The 16,096-nt window shown below is 45.4% G+C and overlaps 1 protein-coding gene across 5 annotated transcripts in view; it reads right to left on the reverse strand.

Annotated features, from left to right (window-relative positions):
• Positions 1-16,096, reverse strand: part of LOC126994305 (protocadherin-11 X-linked-like) — a 34,053-nt gene that overhangs the window by 15,974 nt on the left and 1,983 nt on the right. For 2 of the 5 annotated variants that reach the window (XR_007748991.1, XM_050853634.1), the window contains exons 3-5: positions 10,009-10,085; positions 8,200-8,290; positions 5,178-5,291 (exon numbers count right to left, since the gene is read on the reverse strand). Coding sequence is in view for 2 of the 5 variants with exons in the window: in XM_050853634.1 (XP_050709591.1) it covers positions 8,203-8,290; positions 10,009-10,085 (165 nt within the window). In the remaining 3 variants the exon portion in view is untranslated. Of the gene's footprint in view, positions 1-5,177; positions 5,295-8,199; positions 8,291-10,008; positions 10,137-16,096 lie in introns of those variants that run through there. The other 3 variants (XR_007748990.1, XM_050853635.1, XR_007748989.1) reach the window with 3 other exon arrangements.

Below are 16,096 nucleotides of genomic sequence, written 5' to 3' on the forward strand. Positions count from 1 at the left end.
ATATATATATATATATATATATATATATATATATATATATATATATATATATATATATATATATATATATATATATATATATATATATATATATATAGTGAAAAAAAGCTCAAGCTCCTTTCCTTTCTCGCTCATTGTCTGCCTCTCGGAGTAATTCTAAAACTTAAAGCCCCGAATAAATTACTTATTCATTACGCCCCAAAACTTTCCAATAATTAATACAACACTTATGTTTTAATTACATAGGCATCACTCTTCAATTTTTCTTCCTTCTCCGGGTAAAAAAAAAAGAACCTAAATTATGGGAAGAGATGGTAATAAATTAATGTGAGGCGGGCGTGGGCGGCGTGTGGCGAGGCGGCGCGGCGCGGGGAGCGATGCGTGGCCCGGGGAGGTGCGGGTGGTGGGGGTGTGGCGGAGGGAGATTGAAGATATGAACAGATAGAGGAAAAAGAAAAATGGGAGAGATGAATAAATGGACGGGAAAACACGCATTAACATAGATAAGTAAATACAGATAATATTGGATCAACAAATGAAAAACAGAGAAAAGGCAAAAGCGACCAAGTGGAATAGCATAAGCAACACCAAAACTAACAAAACACACAAATGGAGGCGAACAACCCCCCCCAAAAAAAAAAAATAATCACAATCTAGAAAAATAAATATATTCCGAAATAATGTAAAAAGCAACAACCACAACCACGACGCACAGTTCCACGCCACACAACGCCACACCATACCACACCACACCACACTACATAACGCCCCGCTCCGCCATACCACACCACACCACACCACGCCACGCCACGCCCTACCCCAACAAAGTAATGTATACGCCAGCAGGCACCATAATCTGTGTCTGCGGCAGAGACCAGCACCCAAACCTTTCTTGAGGCGAGTTTGAGTTGAAAGTTTTGAGGGAGAGGCAGATGAGGAGGAGGAGGAGGAGGAGGTGAGAAAACAAAAGATGAAGATGAGGAAGGAGTGAACAAAAAAGGAGGATGAACAGGAAAAGGAGGAAGTTTTTTTTTTTTTTTTGGGGGGGGTGAAGGCTTTTCTTTCCTTCCCTACTTTCTCACCCTCTCTCACTCTCTCTCTCTCTCTCTCTCTCTCTCTCTCTCTCTCTCTCTCTCTCTCTCTCTCTCTCTCTCTCTCTCTCTCTCTCTCTCTAACCAATACTCTGTCGTGGCTCCGCAGAAGGCATGCCTAGCGCAGCCAAGCTCATGTACCCACTCGTATAGCCGAGAGACTAAAAAGGAACTCCGCATTTTCGTTGCCTTGTGTGAATACCGCCGGGATCTGTTACAAAGACATAAGGCACACAGTTTTACCCAGATAACACCACGCAACACCTGAGAGACGAACACATCACCATCGCGAGGAAGGTTTTTACCAGGTCTAGTCGAGCGATAACAGCAAGCTAAAGCCCGGGTCACACATAGCCGAATCGCTTCCGAATCCAGCCCAAATGTCATTCGGGATATTCGGGCATGTTCAGGGCAAATTTTTAAGGTCAAATTTTTGTCGGTCTGCAATCGGTTTGCATTCGGAAATATGTTTCGAATGCAAACCGAATCTGAACCAACCAAACAGAATGCAAACCAAATGCGTTCCGAACTTACACCGAATTCGAAATTCAAAATTTAAGTTTTTCTTTACCGAATGCAAACCGAATGCAAATCGAATGTAAACCGAATGCATACAGAATGCAAACCGAATACAAATCGAATCCAGTACGAATCGAAATTTGGGTATATATACCGGTATGTCAATTCTAGAAAACCCCAGAAAACGCGGATTGATTTATTTGTTGAGCATGCAATCATGGGTCCGCCACAACAACGGTCATACGGCGACCAAACACGGAAGAAAGTCACACTCCTTTATCTGGAAACACAAAGGAAATAATACATTTTTACATCTTCCAGCCCAGAAGAGCACGGAAACGTCAGTAGCCGCGTGTTCCTGGCGTGGCTCGGAGCAGACAAGAACCTGATCAAAAATGAAATATCTAGCTCAATAGCCACGCGTCATCGAGAGCTTCTATCACTGACAGCCGAGTATTGAGGTATATACAACACGTCGGCGCCATCCACTCCAACGCCCGTCCAAAAGAGCGTGGCGTGAGTTACGGTACGAGGGTAAAGCTTGAGGCCACTGATAAAGGCAGCAGCAGCAACATAAGCATTATAACGATTATATTCCAGACTCCGGCGGGTCTTGGGGACGTCGTGATCAGCTCTGCAAAAAAGGAAAAGCAGCAGTAAAGGTTATTTATTTTCACGACGAAGGCAGTGTTGAAAGTTGGTTGTGGCAGTAGTAGTAGTAGTAGTAGTAGTAGTTGTTGTTGGTGGTGGTGGTGTTTTTGTTTTTGTTGTTGTTGTTGTTGGTGGTGGTGGTGGTGGTGTTGTAGTAGTAGTATTGGTAGTAGTTTCCGTTGTTTTCTCTTGTTACTGCACGTGAGATATGACTGAAAGGCGTTGCAGAGAAGGCAAGCGTATACACACGCGGTCTGTAAGCGAATATGTACTCTATGGGATGGATGAGGAAGGAAAGGGAACCGTAGGGAAGGAAGACCGGGCTAAAAGGGAGGGAAAGGGAAGGAAAGCGGTGCTGGAAAGTTACTAAAGTGAGGGGAAGGGGGTTGAGTGGGCACTGGCATGGGAGGGGGGGCGGGGAAGAGGCACTTAAAGGTCGCGTTGAAAGGGTGAGGGGAAAGGAGGCGTGGTGGAAACGAGGAGGGAAAGGGAGTCTTGTGGGGGAGCGCACGAGGGGACGCTAAGGGTTGAGGGGTACACAGAGTTTCTGAAAGAGGCAGGTTTTGCGTTGTGGATATTTGCATTTTGTGAAAGAGAGCGATGGTGGTGTCGCGAGCAGTGACGGGTGAGAGGAGGAGGGGGGGTGGGGGGGGCGAGGGGCTGAGGGGCGGCGTTGTTATGGTAATGGTGGTCGTGGTGGTGGTGGTATTTTTGGGTTGTTGTTGTTGTTGAACTTTCCCTCCATTATAACTTCCCAACATAACTTTGCAACAACACTCTGCTCCTGCTGATTAAAACTTGCTGACGTCACAATGTCTTCTTTAAAAGCGAAAGAAATCAAACGACAAGTAATTACAGTTTAATTAGTGTGTGCCAGCACCTTGGAGGAACGATTCTCAAATAAACCAACCCACAAGACTGCTAATCCCCTTCACGAATACATTAAGTTGCTGCCACGAATAATCGGCTTAATTACAGTGAGAAGGAATATTGTTTGTTCTGGCGTCCTGGGTGCAGCTGAGCACAAGCTACCCGCGTTCTACCTTAATTAAAAAAACGTTATTAGTCAACCAGAACAGAAAACGGAGCTGTAATTTTTTTTTATGGATGCTGTAGTCGGGAGTATGAAAATATAAACAAATTCGACTGATGTTGACCCTGATGTTGACCCTCGTCTCCTTAAAAACAGACAAGCAATGAAAAAAATGACGTAAAAATCTGATTGTTTGATTTTGTAAACTTGTAAACTTAAGGAGAAGCATCCTCGTCTCGCCGTGTAGTGATTTTTAGTCAACGGCCCCGCCCGCCTGTCTCTCTCTCTCTCTCTCTCTCTCTCTCTCTCTCTCTCTCTCTCTCTCTCTCTCTCTCTCTCTCTCTCTCTCTCTCTCTCTCTCTCTCTCTCTCTCTCTCTCTCTCTCTCTCCTCTCCTTTTCTTCTTTTCTCTTCTCTTCTCTTCTCTTCTCTCTCTCTCTCTCTCTCTCTCTCTCTCTCTCTCTCTCTCTCTCTCTCTCTCTCTCTCTCTCTCTCTCGTCGCCTCTCTCCTCCACCTGCCCCTCGCCTCTCCTCTCTCCCTGTCACACCAAGAGATGAGAAACAAATGTGCGTGTCGTTTCCATTTCCCTTCTCTTGTTCGTGTCCAAAATGTTGTGTTGGCCTCGCATTCCTCGCACCCTCCTCGCCCTTCCTTAGTGGCAGTTGTTTCTCCCTTTTAGTAGTTCTTTCTGACGGCACAGTGGGTCTCACTTACACTGGGATACTACTGTTTTTTTTTTTCCCCGTCTGTCAATTGTCCAACTCCTTTCTCCCCAAAGCACGAATGAGGTGAGATTTTTTTTTTTTTTTTTTACGTTACTGTTGGATCCGGTTATTGCGTGCGGACCGCACTGATGGGGACCTAATTACTTTTTTTTCATCTATTTGTCATCAGGAAAAAGGCTTAAAAGCGACAGCGGATATCCAGCCTTTTGAGAGTGTGTTTACGCTGTTGTTTTCTTGTTGTCTTCCTTCGTTTTTTTTTTTTTTTGTCCTTTCTGAAAGTTAAAAAAGATGCGAAAGCTATTCCAAGAACCTCCAAAGTTAGCAGGAAAGCGTACCACACAGTATCCGAATAGTTTTCCTTACTCTACTCTTTCAAGCTACAGGATGGAAAAAATATTCGGTCCGATCTGAGACGCCTTTCATGTTAGCCGAGGAACATTATACAAAAAAATATCAGAGTTTTCGCTGCTTTCCCAACCGGATGTTCTTTCTGCTCTGTTCTCATTTTCTGTAGTATTTCTTCTCTCTCTCTCTCTCTCTCTCTCTCTCTCTCTCTCTCTCTCTCTCTCTCTCTCTCTCTCTCTCTCTCTCTCTCTCTCTCTCTCTCTCTCTCTCTCTCTCTCTCTCTCTCTCTCTCTCTAAATAGATAAATAAATAAATAAATAAATAAATATAATTAAAAAAATAATAATACACACCAATAATCATATGAAAAGGCAAAAACATTTTCACAACAATTAAAATAATCACGAGGAGGAAAAAAAAATAAATAAATATCAATAGTTATTACACTACACAGCAACAATAAACAAAGCTGCAGGTGTGCATGGCTCAGGCGTTGCCATAAACAAGGAAAACTTAGCTTAGGCGAGGCTTCTGTATGATGCCTCGACGCATAACTCCGCGAGCCTCAAGGAATGAAAAGATAAAGCATATTACGCGGGACTCGCCATGAATTCAAAGTCCAAAGAAAAAATCTTCAGGATGCAAATTTCATGCTGATGAGATCACGGAAATAAATCGACAGTTTTGCGCCTTATGTGCGGTGGTGAGGGTGATGCACGGCGCCATTGAGGGCCGTTACCGCCCTCAACTCAGCGATGCGGGAATCTAAATCACCCCCTTTGATGCATTACACTAAAAACCGCACACACTTACCTGCAGATGAATGTTCCACTCCATCAAGCAAGACTCCTCTCGCCCGCATCCCGTGCTGAAGAAACCGAGAGGGAGGGAGGGAGAACGTCTTACCACCACACGTGCGCCACACACCTGCTGATGAAAACGGTAGTTAATTGAGAAGGCCCAAGACCAAAGAGTATGTTAAAGAAAGGTTACCACTACACCTAGTCACGTAACTATATGCTAAGTCCAAGTCCAGAATATTGTTTAATTTTATGTAACATGAATAGTGACTTTGATGGCTTTTAAGATATTTGTCTGTCTGTCTGTCTGTCTGTCTGTCTGTGTCTGTCTGTTTGTCTGTCCGGATGCTCAGCGGCTCCTGGATTTCCGCCTCGATTTCTTCCCTCGCGTCTTCCCATTTTACTCGCTGTGCACGTACAAAGGGGCTCAGGGAATACGGTTATACTATGTTTCTTTTTACCAGCCACGTTAGCGAATGTTAGTTTGTCTGTTTGTCTGATACTCTGTTTGTCTGCCTGTCTGCGTGTGTGCCCGGCGGCTGGCAGGATTCCGTTAAATCGGCGGCCTCTAGTTCCTTCCTTTCCTTGGTCCTTTCCCCTCTTCTCCTGCCTCTCCCATCCCTCCTGCTCATTTATAACTGTCGTCCTTGCAGCCCCAGTCACAAAGGCTGTATTTGGCTGCCGGACTAATCACAGGGACCCCATCTGCATAGAAAGGCGCCATTATTCAGCCAGTTAACCCGAGAGTCCTGCCATGCCTCTGCCCCTACCGCCCTCTTCGTCTCCCTTCACCAGCCCGCTTGCCCCCTCAGTGCCGGCCTCATTTCTCCCCACAACCCCTCTCTGCATGCTCTTTTTTCCTCCTTTTCTCTAAGATTCGTATTATTTAGCAAAGGAAATAATAGAGAAAAAAGCCTATCAAGCGTGGATGACTGATGATCATTGCAGCGAGTACGCGTATATTTCACGTGTGTTTCAGGCGAGAGGATCAACGTGTTTGTTTCATGTATGATTAGTGGAGCTTCAACGCTTCAATCGTGTCGCGCGCCTTGGCTCATGAATTCGTCAAGCCGCGTTGATGAAATATCGATGCTGGCGTGAATCCTGTTTTGTTACGTGGGATAACATTCAGGAGTGTTCGTTGGTTCCTTTTTATCGAAGATGATCTGTTTCTCTTCTCGTGAATCTGACAAGCCGCAAAGATGAAATATCAAAGGCGACGTAAATTCTATTATTTAGGAATGAAATATTGAGGCTCTTTTAAGTTTATTTTGCTCCTTTCTGCATGGCATCAGGTCTCTATACAGGTCATTTGCATATTTCTACATGTATTGGACAGTGCGCCTGATTCATGGTTGTGGTAAAAAGTGGTTGTGTTAACTCCTGAGCCGAAGTAAGCTGAAACGCGTTTGATATGGAATGAAGTCAACTGAGAGGAGTTCCCTTCACCCACCAGGAAGTGTTCAACAATGCCAAAGAACTTCCAGTGATAAATGTCAACTGCGTGATGAACAAAATCCATCCACATGAAACAGTTATTTTTTTTTAAATTTTATGGTAGAACTAATGTTATGCTCTTTCTCTGTGTGTGTGTGTGTGTGTGTGTGTGTGTGTGTGTGTGTGTGTGTGTGTGTGTGTGTGTGTGTTTTAGAGAAAACGCTTGAGTGCTACTAAAAATGTTATGCACTGACTCATTCCTAAATTAATAATGCAACTACTGCTATCACTATCGAATAAATCTTGCAGCTCTAGCGACTATGTCTTCAACGCTCTTGACCCTTTCAAGATGTAAAGTCTCTCAAGAAACAAAGAAACGAACAAAAAGACCATATTTTGCTGCTTAGTTCCTTACCGTGTAGGATCCTGGGGCTGTGCGTTTGTTTAAGCATCAAGTTATAATGTTTATCTGGGAATGATATCAACTGAAGAAGCAAAAAAAGATCTTTGCTAACTGTAAAATCATAAAGTAAGTTACATTATCTGTCTTCCTTCTATCTGAAACTATTATGAATCTAGGGAACAAAATGAAATTCTTACTGAACTACAAAAGGGGTGTGGGAACGGAGGAATGGGTATTGAAATTAAGGGTATTGGATGATTACTTAGGAAAGGGAAAGTTGGTGGCATACGCTTGGGTGGTCGTGGCAACGGTGTTCAGCCGTTTCATTGACCCTTGAGCATGTTATGTATGGGTAGAACCCAGAGCTACAGAGCAAGTGTAACATCCGGATTATCACAGTTTATCTTCCCCAGGTACCCATTTATCGACCAGCTCAAAAGGGAGGATGAACAGCGAGCAGACTGGGCTGCGGTCGACCATCAGGCCCCATCAAGAAAGCCTACCGGCGCCATAGGCACCATTACTCAGGGAACATATGCCAGTTTGTACGCACCATTACAGTTCATACTCACATCAGAAAACAAATATTCGCGTATGATGATTACTCTCTAAATAGAAACCGATTGACATTATTTCGGGAACATGCCTTCGGTTGTGAGTACTAATTGGAACGGTGCGTACAAACTGGCAAACATGCTTTTGTGTTGGTGTAAGCCTTGTGGAACACCTGAATATCTAAAGCCTGAAATAAAGTGTTGGTCATAAATCTGGCGCAGCAAAGCAATAACAAGCTCGGCCTGTCTCATTTTGTTAAGCTTACCCTTGCTATGTAATTTAAAATGCCTTGAAGGAAGGTAATTTTATAGATTTAGTAGTGTTGTGAAAATTTTCCCTCCGAGATTCTCAACTTTTTCAATTACCTCGTTTGCGGATTACTGTCCATCCCCCCCCCCCTTCTTTTTTTAGCCTTGAATATCGTCACTTCTTGCAGTAAACTGTTTCTTACTGCCTCCCTTTTAAAACATCTGAATATCATGTTTTCTCTATTTTATAACCTTTGTTACACATCCACTGACGCATGGATGTATACAAATACTATTTCTAATAAAGATAAATAATGAAACACACACACACACACACACACACACTACCCGTATGATGAACAACCAAGCCAACACACACTCATAATACTCACGCATCAGTTCTGGAGCTTTCGCGTGTTCCCTGCAGCGTCTTCGGCCGCCCACACCTCCACCGGCCAGCTGCTAGGGTGTGTGTGTGTGTCTCTGTAGCGCATGGCGACAAACAAACAAAAAATTAACAACTGAAAAAGTGACAATGTATAATAATTGAGGAAGGAGAGAGAGAGAGAGAGAGAGAGAGAGAATATTAACTAAACAAACTTCTAGTAAAATATTCATACATAAGAAAATGAACAAAAAAGAATTATAATGGAAACGTGACATGGAGAAGAAAACATTAAACAAGCAAAAAATGACATGAAAGTAAAAATATCGTAAAAGTATGAAAACAAACAAACAAAAACCTTATAAAAAATACACGACCAAAAAACAATTAATTATTTGTGGTTGGGAATGGAAACTGGAGAGGTGGGCGGCGGTGGTGGTGGGGATGGCGATGTGGTGTGGGCGGCGGTGGTGATGGCGGAGGTAGTGGCGATGCTAGTGGTGTGCTACTTGGGTTTGCAAGGCCTTGGGAACGAGACTTGAGCCTCATGATTGCAAGTTCTTCACGCGGGCAATACAATCATGACAAACCAAGTGGCGTAGTTCATGCATTGTGGACGACCTAACCAACGACCTTCTCATGTTTCCAGCGTCCAAGGCGAACTAGACCTTTTGCCTGGCAGGACTCAACATTCGTTAGCACATCCACAGTTGTTACAGAGTTCTTAGGGCAGTTTTCAGACATTCAGATATCAGGCTTCTCACTTTTCACGTGCACCTGAAAGTCTCAACTAATAACACAGTAAAGGAGTTGTACTGTATAGGTTAATTGTACAAGAAATGTTCAACAAAGGGCAGCATGAGCCAACGCAAGATGGCGCCACTATGCCTGCGCCAGAACAGGCTGGGCCGACCATCAGGCCCCACCTGGAAGAAAGCCTTGGGCCGACCATCAGCCCCCCACGGGAAGCCTACCAACCGGCAAAAAAAAAAAAAAAAAAAAAAAAAAAAAAAAAAAAAAAAAAAAAAAAAAGGATGCCTGCCGGTCACTCCCCAAACAGTATATAGATATGAGAATGTAAAGAAAAATAAACTGCCATATCAATATAATTATCACTTATTAACATATCACCAACAACTATTTTATACAATGGAATCAGCAGAAATGATTGAGAAATTTTAAATAAGATCATATGATCAAGAGTCTCCACATATCATCATCAGCCGGGGCCAAACTGTGTAGTACTTTTAACACTAAAGGATAGCAAAAGAAGAAAATCCATCACACCATGAAGCGTGTGACCCCCGGCCAGGCGTACAGTGTACAGGAGACGGCAGGGTCCCACTAACACGACAATAATACCAAAGGCCCATTGCTGCCACGTCATGGGCTGCACAGAGACTCCCTCAAGTGAAGCTGCTATTTTTGGGATGTGGACACTGATAGTGTTGGCACTCTGACAGCAATGTAGGAGTGGCTGCCCTTGGAACTCCAGGAATATGCAGGGGAACATTGGAGGTCGTAATATTTTCCTTTAATTACTAGCAGTTGAACTGTTAAAGGAAATAAGTTTCCTCAGAACCAGGGTGGACTGCGTCATTCTGGACAGCAGGCACTCTGCCCTTTCATTAAGCTGAATGCTAACATGAGATGGTAACAGCTAAAATGGACCTTGCCACAAGTTCTCTCATTGGAACAAGTGTCGACAGTAAATTACATCACAGTCCGCTGGAGAGGAAGACACGAACACGAGAATTAAATAACTATATGTAATATATAGCACATACAGAAAAAAAGGTCAGAATGCGGACTTTACCTTTTCTGATGCCAGGCTATGAGAAGCTTGTCGAGAACGTGGACCCAAGTTTGGCACAACACCCCAGCTCTGAAGCGCTGAGAAGACAAAGCCTTGACCGGAAACGCCGTGATCAAAGGTTCTTGGAGTATTAGCTATAAATGTATGAAAAGAGGCAACAAATAATGATATTCATTATTTATTTGGAAAATACTTACACACGAAAAGTATGACTGACAGAAAAAAGTATGACAGCAGATAATCGCAGCAGAGATCAGCGTTTTTTTCAGCGTCGGAGGTAGAGGCCGTGCCATCGTGTCCCCTGGGGGTGGACCTATACAGACATGCAAGCAGACAAACCACAGTGTGTGTGTGTGTGTGTGTGTGTGTGTGTGTGTGTGTGTGTGTGTGTGTGTGTGTGTGTGTGTGTGTGTCTGTGTGTGTGTGTGTGTGTGTCTGTCTGTGTGTGTGTCTGTGTGTGTGTGTGTGTGTGTGTGTGTGTGTGTGTGTGTGTGTGTGTGTGTGTGTGTGTGTGTGTGTGTGTGTGTGTGTGTGTGTGTGTGTGTGTCTGTCTGTGTGTGTGTGTGTGTGTGTGTGTGTGTGTGTGTGTGTGTGTGTGTGTGTGTGTGTGTGTGTGTGTGTGTGTGTGTGTGTGTGTGTGTGTGTGTGTGTGTCTCTCTCTCTCTCTCTCTCTCTCTCTCTCTCTCTCTCTCTCTCTCTCTCTCTCTCTCTCTCTCTCTCTCTCTCTCTCTCTCTCTCTCTCTCTCTCTCTCTCTCTCTCTCTCTCTCTCAAGAGGAAAGGGGATTCAATGAGCAACAATTACCATATATGTTCGCAAACTTACTCCTAATGAATAAGTGATTCTTATTATCAACATACAATATGCACGTCAGATCAACCAAATGCTGCCCCGTTTACTGTGAATCAAACAGGCACACACTATATAGTTAAGAGGCATTTTTTTCGTCTCTCATATCTGGGTCAAGAGCGTGAGACTGGTTATACAGCGTGGCGTGTGGGCGCCGTGACGGCCGGCGAGTCGGCGATGCGTCCAGCGGCAGACGAGGCACTGAGACAGACCAGCCCCTGTGTCGCCGACACACCTCAGTGAACGTGACAGTAACGGAGAGTTATACATCTGATAAGGTTATGATATGTACACTGCTTCAGTTAGTCACTACCCACATGCTGTCCTGAAAATCACCAGCCAACCCAGACTCTAGATTCTCTCTCAAACGAGAGGATCACAGATGAGCTTCAGGGGGCAGCATGAGCCCAGAAAGATGGCGCCACTATAAACACTTGTCTGCGTCATAACGGATTGGGGCCGACCATCAGGCCCCACCAAGAAAGGAGGGTGCGTCACATCTCCTACGACACATTTCCTACACGTCACATCTACAAATTTAGAAGTCCTCCGAGTAGTGTCATATTTCCTACAGGGATACAATACATCTACACACAAAAATCTATTCAGTCACAATTCCTACAGGGCTCCAGTCACATTTCCTACAGGTCATATTTCCTACACCATGACAGCCAGCGTGCTCTGGAACTTCGGTGCAGCATTTTCCTATGAGCAATGGTTCTTCTGCCCTGCCGACACGATGGCACCTGTGCAGATTGCATAGATATTCTTGTGACAACAGCAGATAATAACAGCCCTGCAAGATGCCCTATTTGTAGACTACCCTTCATGACAGGCTTGAGATATTCATTTAAAGATTCCTTTTTAAAGTAATGTGTTCCAAAAATCAAATTTCAACTTTTTTTACAGTTTAGTTTTGTTTCACTTTTGGACATTCTACGTACTCGCAGAACTGTAGGAGATATGACAGCATAACTGTAGGAGCTACGCCGGATGCACTGATTTGTGCAGGAAATACGCTGGGCACTCAGTTTTTGTGCAGGAATTGTGCCGTACTCATGTTTTTGTGTAGGAAATATGACGGACTATGTATAAGAAATGTGACAATACTCCATTTTTTGTACTTGTGTAGGAAATGTGACTACGCCCCAAGAAAGTCTACCGGCGCTATAGGCTGAAACAGGAAAAAATTGTACCAGAGTCCAGATCAGGCAATCGACCAACGGTTTTGCAGGGATTCCACGGGTTGCAAGAGATCCCAGAATGCCTCGCAATTCAGTGAATTAAATGCCTTCTTGAGATCGACATAGCCTCCAACATCCCCTCTGAAAACTCACGTCGGCGCTTCACCAGTAGTACGCGAAACACATGGATACGGTCAGTTGTCGAATTCCCAGGCGTGAACCCGGACTGCTCAGGTCTCTGCAGCTTCAGCAGCTGGTTGCAAATCCGTATACGCAATATGTGAACAAGCACTTTGCCTGGTACACTGAGCAGTGTAACACCACGGTAGTTGTTACAGTCCTTACGGTTCCCTTTCCCTTTCCAGATAGGGACGACAAATCTTCTTAGTCAGGAGGAATGGTACTAGATTTTCTACAGTATCTTGAACACACTTCCCCATGAGCAACTCCGCACTGATGTTACAAACACCAGCTGCCTTTCCACCCTTCAATCTTGCCAAACCCCTCTGACCTTGTCAAGAAATAGGGGGAGGGGGGTTACTTTCAACAATGCATGGATCAGCGTCCTCCATTTGCGACCCAGCAGCTCGGAACTGCCCATTTGGAGGGTGCGACAAGTACAGCTGCTCAAAATACTCGGCCCTACGAACCCTCTGCCCATCTGTGCCTGACACAAGGCAACCATTTGCTGTTCAATTAGCGCTCACTTGAGAGAGAGGTTCGAAGCGGACCTTCCTCAGAGCTCGGTAGGCAGGTCGGAAGTCATTTGCGTTGAAATGACCCTAGATGTCCTAAGCGAGACTTAGGCCATACCTCTTCTTGTCTCTCCTCAGGAGAGCTCTAGTCTTACGCGCCAAAGCCCTATATTGGTCCCAATTCCCAGCAAGCTCAGCAGCTCGACACTTCTCGGTATTCTCCAGCGTCTCCCCCGAGGCGAAACAACTTGATCTTGGGCGGTCTCCATTGCACTCCTTTGCAGCTTGAAGAGTTTCACCTTTGAAGGTATCCCTCATCGTTAAAGGGTCTTCAAGGGTGCTGAGCACATTGAGCCGATTTGAAAGTGTCACTGGACACTCCTGAGCACATGCCATATCTTTCAGTCTCTCGAGACGGAACAGAGCATGATTACACCTCGAGATTCTTTTGTACTCGACATACAGCCTAAGTGTTGCAACAACAGCCTATCGTCAATTGCAAAGAATTCTGCTCTCCGAAAAAAACAGCAGTTCTAAAGTATTTTCCAACTAGTGTATACAAGGATGTGGTTAATCTCCTTAACTATCCCTCCAGCATTGACATACCAAGTCCAGCGATGCAGCTCTAGTCTCCAGTACCTAGAACCTGCATTTTTTTAACATCTTGGATCTTGCCAAATTAAAAAGGAGTGTGTTTTTGGTGTTTCTGGTACCAAGACCGTGGGACCAACACAACTCACAGCCTCTGTGAGTGCATTAGTAGCATTGAATCCGACCAAGACAATGAGTGTGTCCCGAGAGGGACATTGGTCTGATACGGAGTCGAGTTTGACGTAGAATACCTCCTTCCCTTCAGTTTCATACATCTCTGTAGATATGGACAGTGTAACACGAGACATGAACCCCAGGGTGTGCTCCAGCTTCGCTCGCATTATACGCTCATCAAACGAAGTAACCTTAACCACAAATGGCTGCAATTGGCTAGAGATGCCTAAGCTACCCCTTAATTACAGGGCCCATTGATCATGCCGGCCTAGTAGTAGGTGTATCCTCCCCCGACACACACTACTGATCTCGCCATTGCCAAGCCGCCTCGTCTAAGAGAGTACAATTATATCCACCTGCAGCCTTCTGGGCTCATTCTCTAGCTAAGGCAGTCGTTGATACTCAGAGGGGCTCAGGACGTTCCAGGAACCCACATGCAGAGCCCTACGAAGGTTAATCCGGAGGCTGATTTTGCAGGCAGGCGCTGCTTCTGCACCACACCGACCATCCCAAACACAAAAGAGGGTTGAGGCCTTCCCCTACGAGATCCGGGGTATTCCGTAGGTTTTGCCCTACACTCGTCATTGACAGCAGGATCGTCCGTTGCGGATGCATAAAGGAAGCCTGCCGCACTGTCAGGCCCCAGCAGAACCGGATTAGGATCGAGGCTTTACAGGAAGGGTTGCAGGCCCTCCCAACCAACAAATAAGGGGCTGGAGTGACTGCTAGACGTAATTAGGGACACAGGACCCTGAGAGGATTAATCCCCGGACCACCCATAAAGGAAGCAGCTTAAGCAGGAAGGACGGGAATGAGAGCAGCAGCTCAGGGAGGCTGAGGAAGCTGCACTCCTCATCTAGATAGACCATAAAGATAACATTTTCGTAACTTTATTGTTGTTGTTGTTGTTGTTGTTATTGGTGGTGGTGGTGGTGTTGTGCTGCTGCGTCTCTCACCAGTCAAGGTGCGATAGTGAAGGACGGGCGTAACTCAATGTAACGATTTTAAGCCTTAACTTTATTCTCTCGTTCTCAACTTTCTTTCGACTTTCTTGCACTTATTTTCTCTTTTCCGTCATTCTTTTAGTTTCGTTGTCCTTCTTTCTTCCTTTTCTCTTACTTTTATCTTTTCCTCAAACTTTCCTTCCCTGTTTTCTTTGTAAAACTTTGTTCCCCTCTTTCTAGATTTCATTCCTTTATTCATTTCCCTCTTTCATTACTCTCGGCACGCACCGACCGGAGCCGTGGCCCTAACCTTTCTAGTTAACCAGCGGGTGTGATGCTGTGCCGTGTGTCGAGGCAGAGAGAGCCTGAAGCTGAAAAGAACTACGCCCGACACACACACACACAGAATTGTGTGTGTGTGTGTGTGTGTGTGTGTGTGTAATTCACCTCTTGGTCTGCTGCGGGTCTCTCTCGAGACAGCCAGCCGTTCCCCTACGGAAGAGCACAGAGCTCGTAGTACCGATCTTTGGGTAGGACTGAGACCACTCACACACAACACACCGCGACGACGAGGTCACAACTTGCCTGACGTCGCGTACCTACTCACTGCTAGGTGAACAGGGGCTACACGTGAAAGAAGATAAACCCAACTTATCTTCACCCGGCCGGGGAATCGAATCCCGGTCCTTCTGGTTGTGAGCCAGACGCTCTATCCCTGAGCTACCGGGCCGTGTGTGTGTGTGTGTGTGTGTGTGTGTGTGTGTGTGTGTGTGTAGGGGAGAAGACCTTTTGCTTGTTTACGTAACGACGGAGGTTTTAGCGATCCCCGAGACAGTAAAAAGTAAGGCTGGGGGCATACACTATAGCTGCGCGTGGCCTTGGTGCGCCTCTTCGTCATATTGTTTTTTGAGCCTGGAAGGTAAAGTAGGGATCATTGACTATAGTTGCGCGTGGCGGCGGTGCTCATCTCCGTCCCGTCCCGTCCCGTCACCGTGGTAGTAGAAAACCCACTAACCTGAAACAGGGCCCGTACAACACCAAGGTTACCACATTTTACCTTCCCCGGGTTTCCCCAGTTATACATTTATCGACCATCCCGAAAGGAAGGATGAACAGCTGGATTGGCGTGCCCAGGTCAGGGATTCGACCACAGTCCTGCAGATTCGTAGGTAGGGACAGTAACAACTTTACCGAGGAGGCGCTGTGGTGGGTGATACCTCACTACCCCGGGTCAAAGGGCAAGTGCAATATTCGGTTTACCACATTTCATTTACTCAGGTTTCCGCAGACACCCGAAAGGACCCGAAAAGACTTACCCGAAAGGAAGAATGAACAGCTGGGTGGGCTGCGAGCCGACTTCCCAGGCCGTGATTCGAACCCAGGCCCGCAGATTCATAGTTAGGCATGCTAACCACTACACCATGGAGGCGCGCATGCACAACACCACTTACATTCTCTGCTGTCGGTGTTTATATTTCATTTGTTTCTTGTATGTTTGTAATAAGATAAATATTCGAACAGCTTTCGAGGAGAAACAAATGTTAACGCACATCCATCATGCCCTTACTTTGGTGTTGGGCTTATTATATTTTCCGTCTGTGATGGCTACGATTTGCAGCCGCTGTCAGGGAGACAAACTCCACGGCCAACAT

Source organism: Eriocheir sinensis, unplaced genomic scaffold, assembly GCF_024679095.1.
Source record: "Eriocheir sinensis breed Jianghai 21 unplaced genomic scaffold, ASM2467909v1 Scaffold77, whole genome shotgun sequence".
NCBI lineage: Eukaryota > Metazoa > Arthropoda > Malacostraca > Decapoda > Varunidae > Eriocheir > Eriocheir sinensis.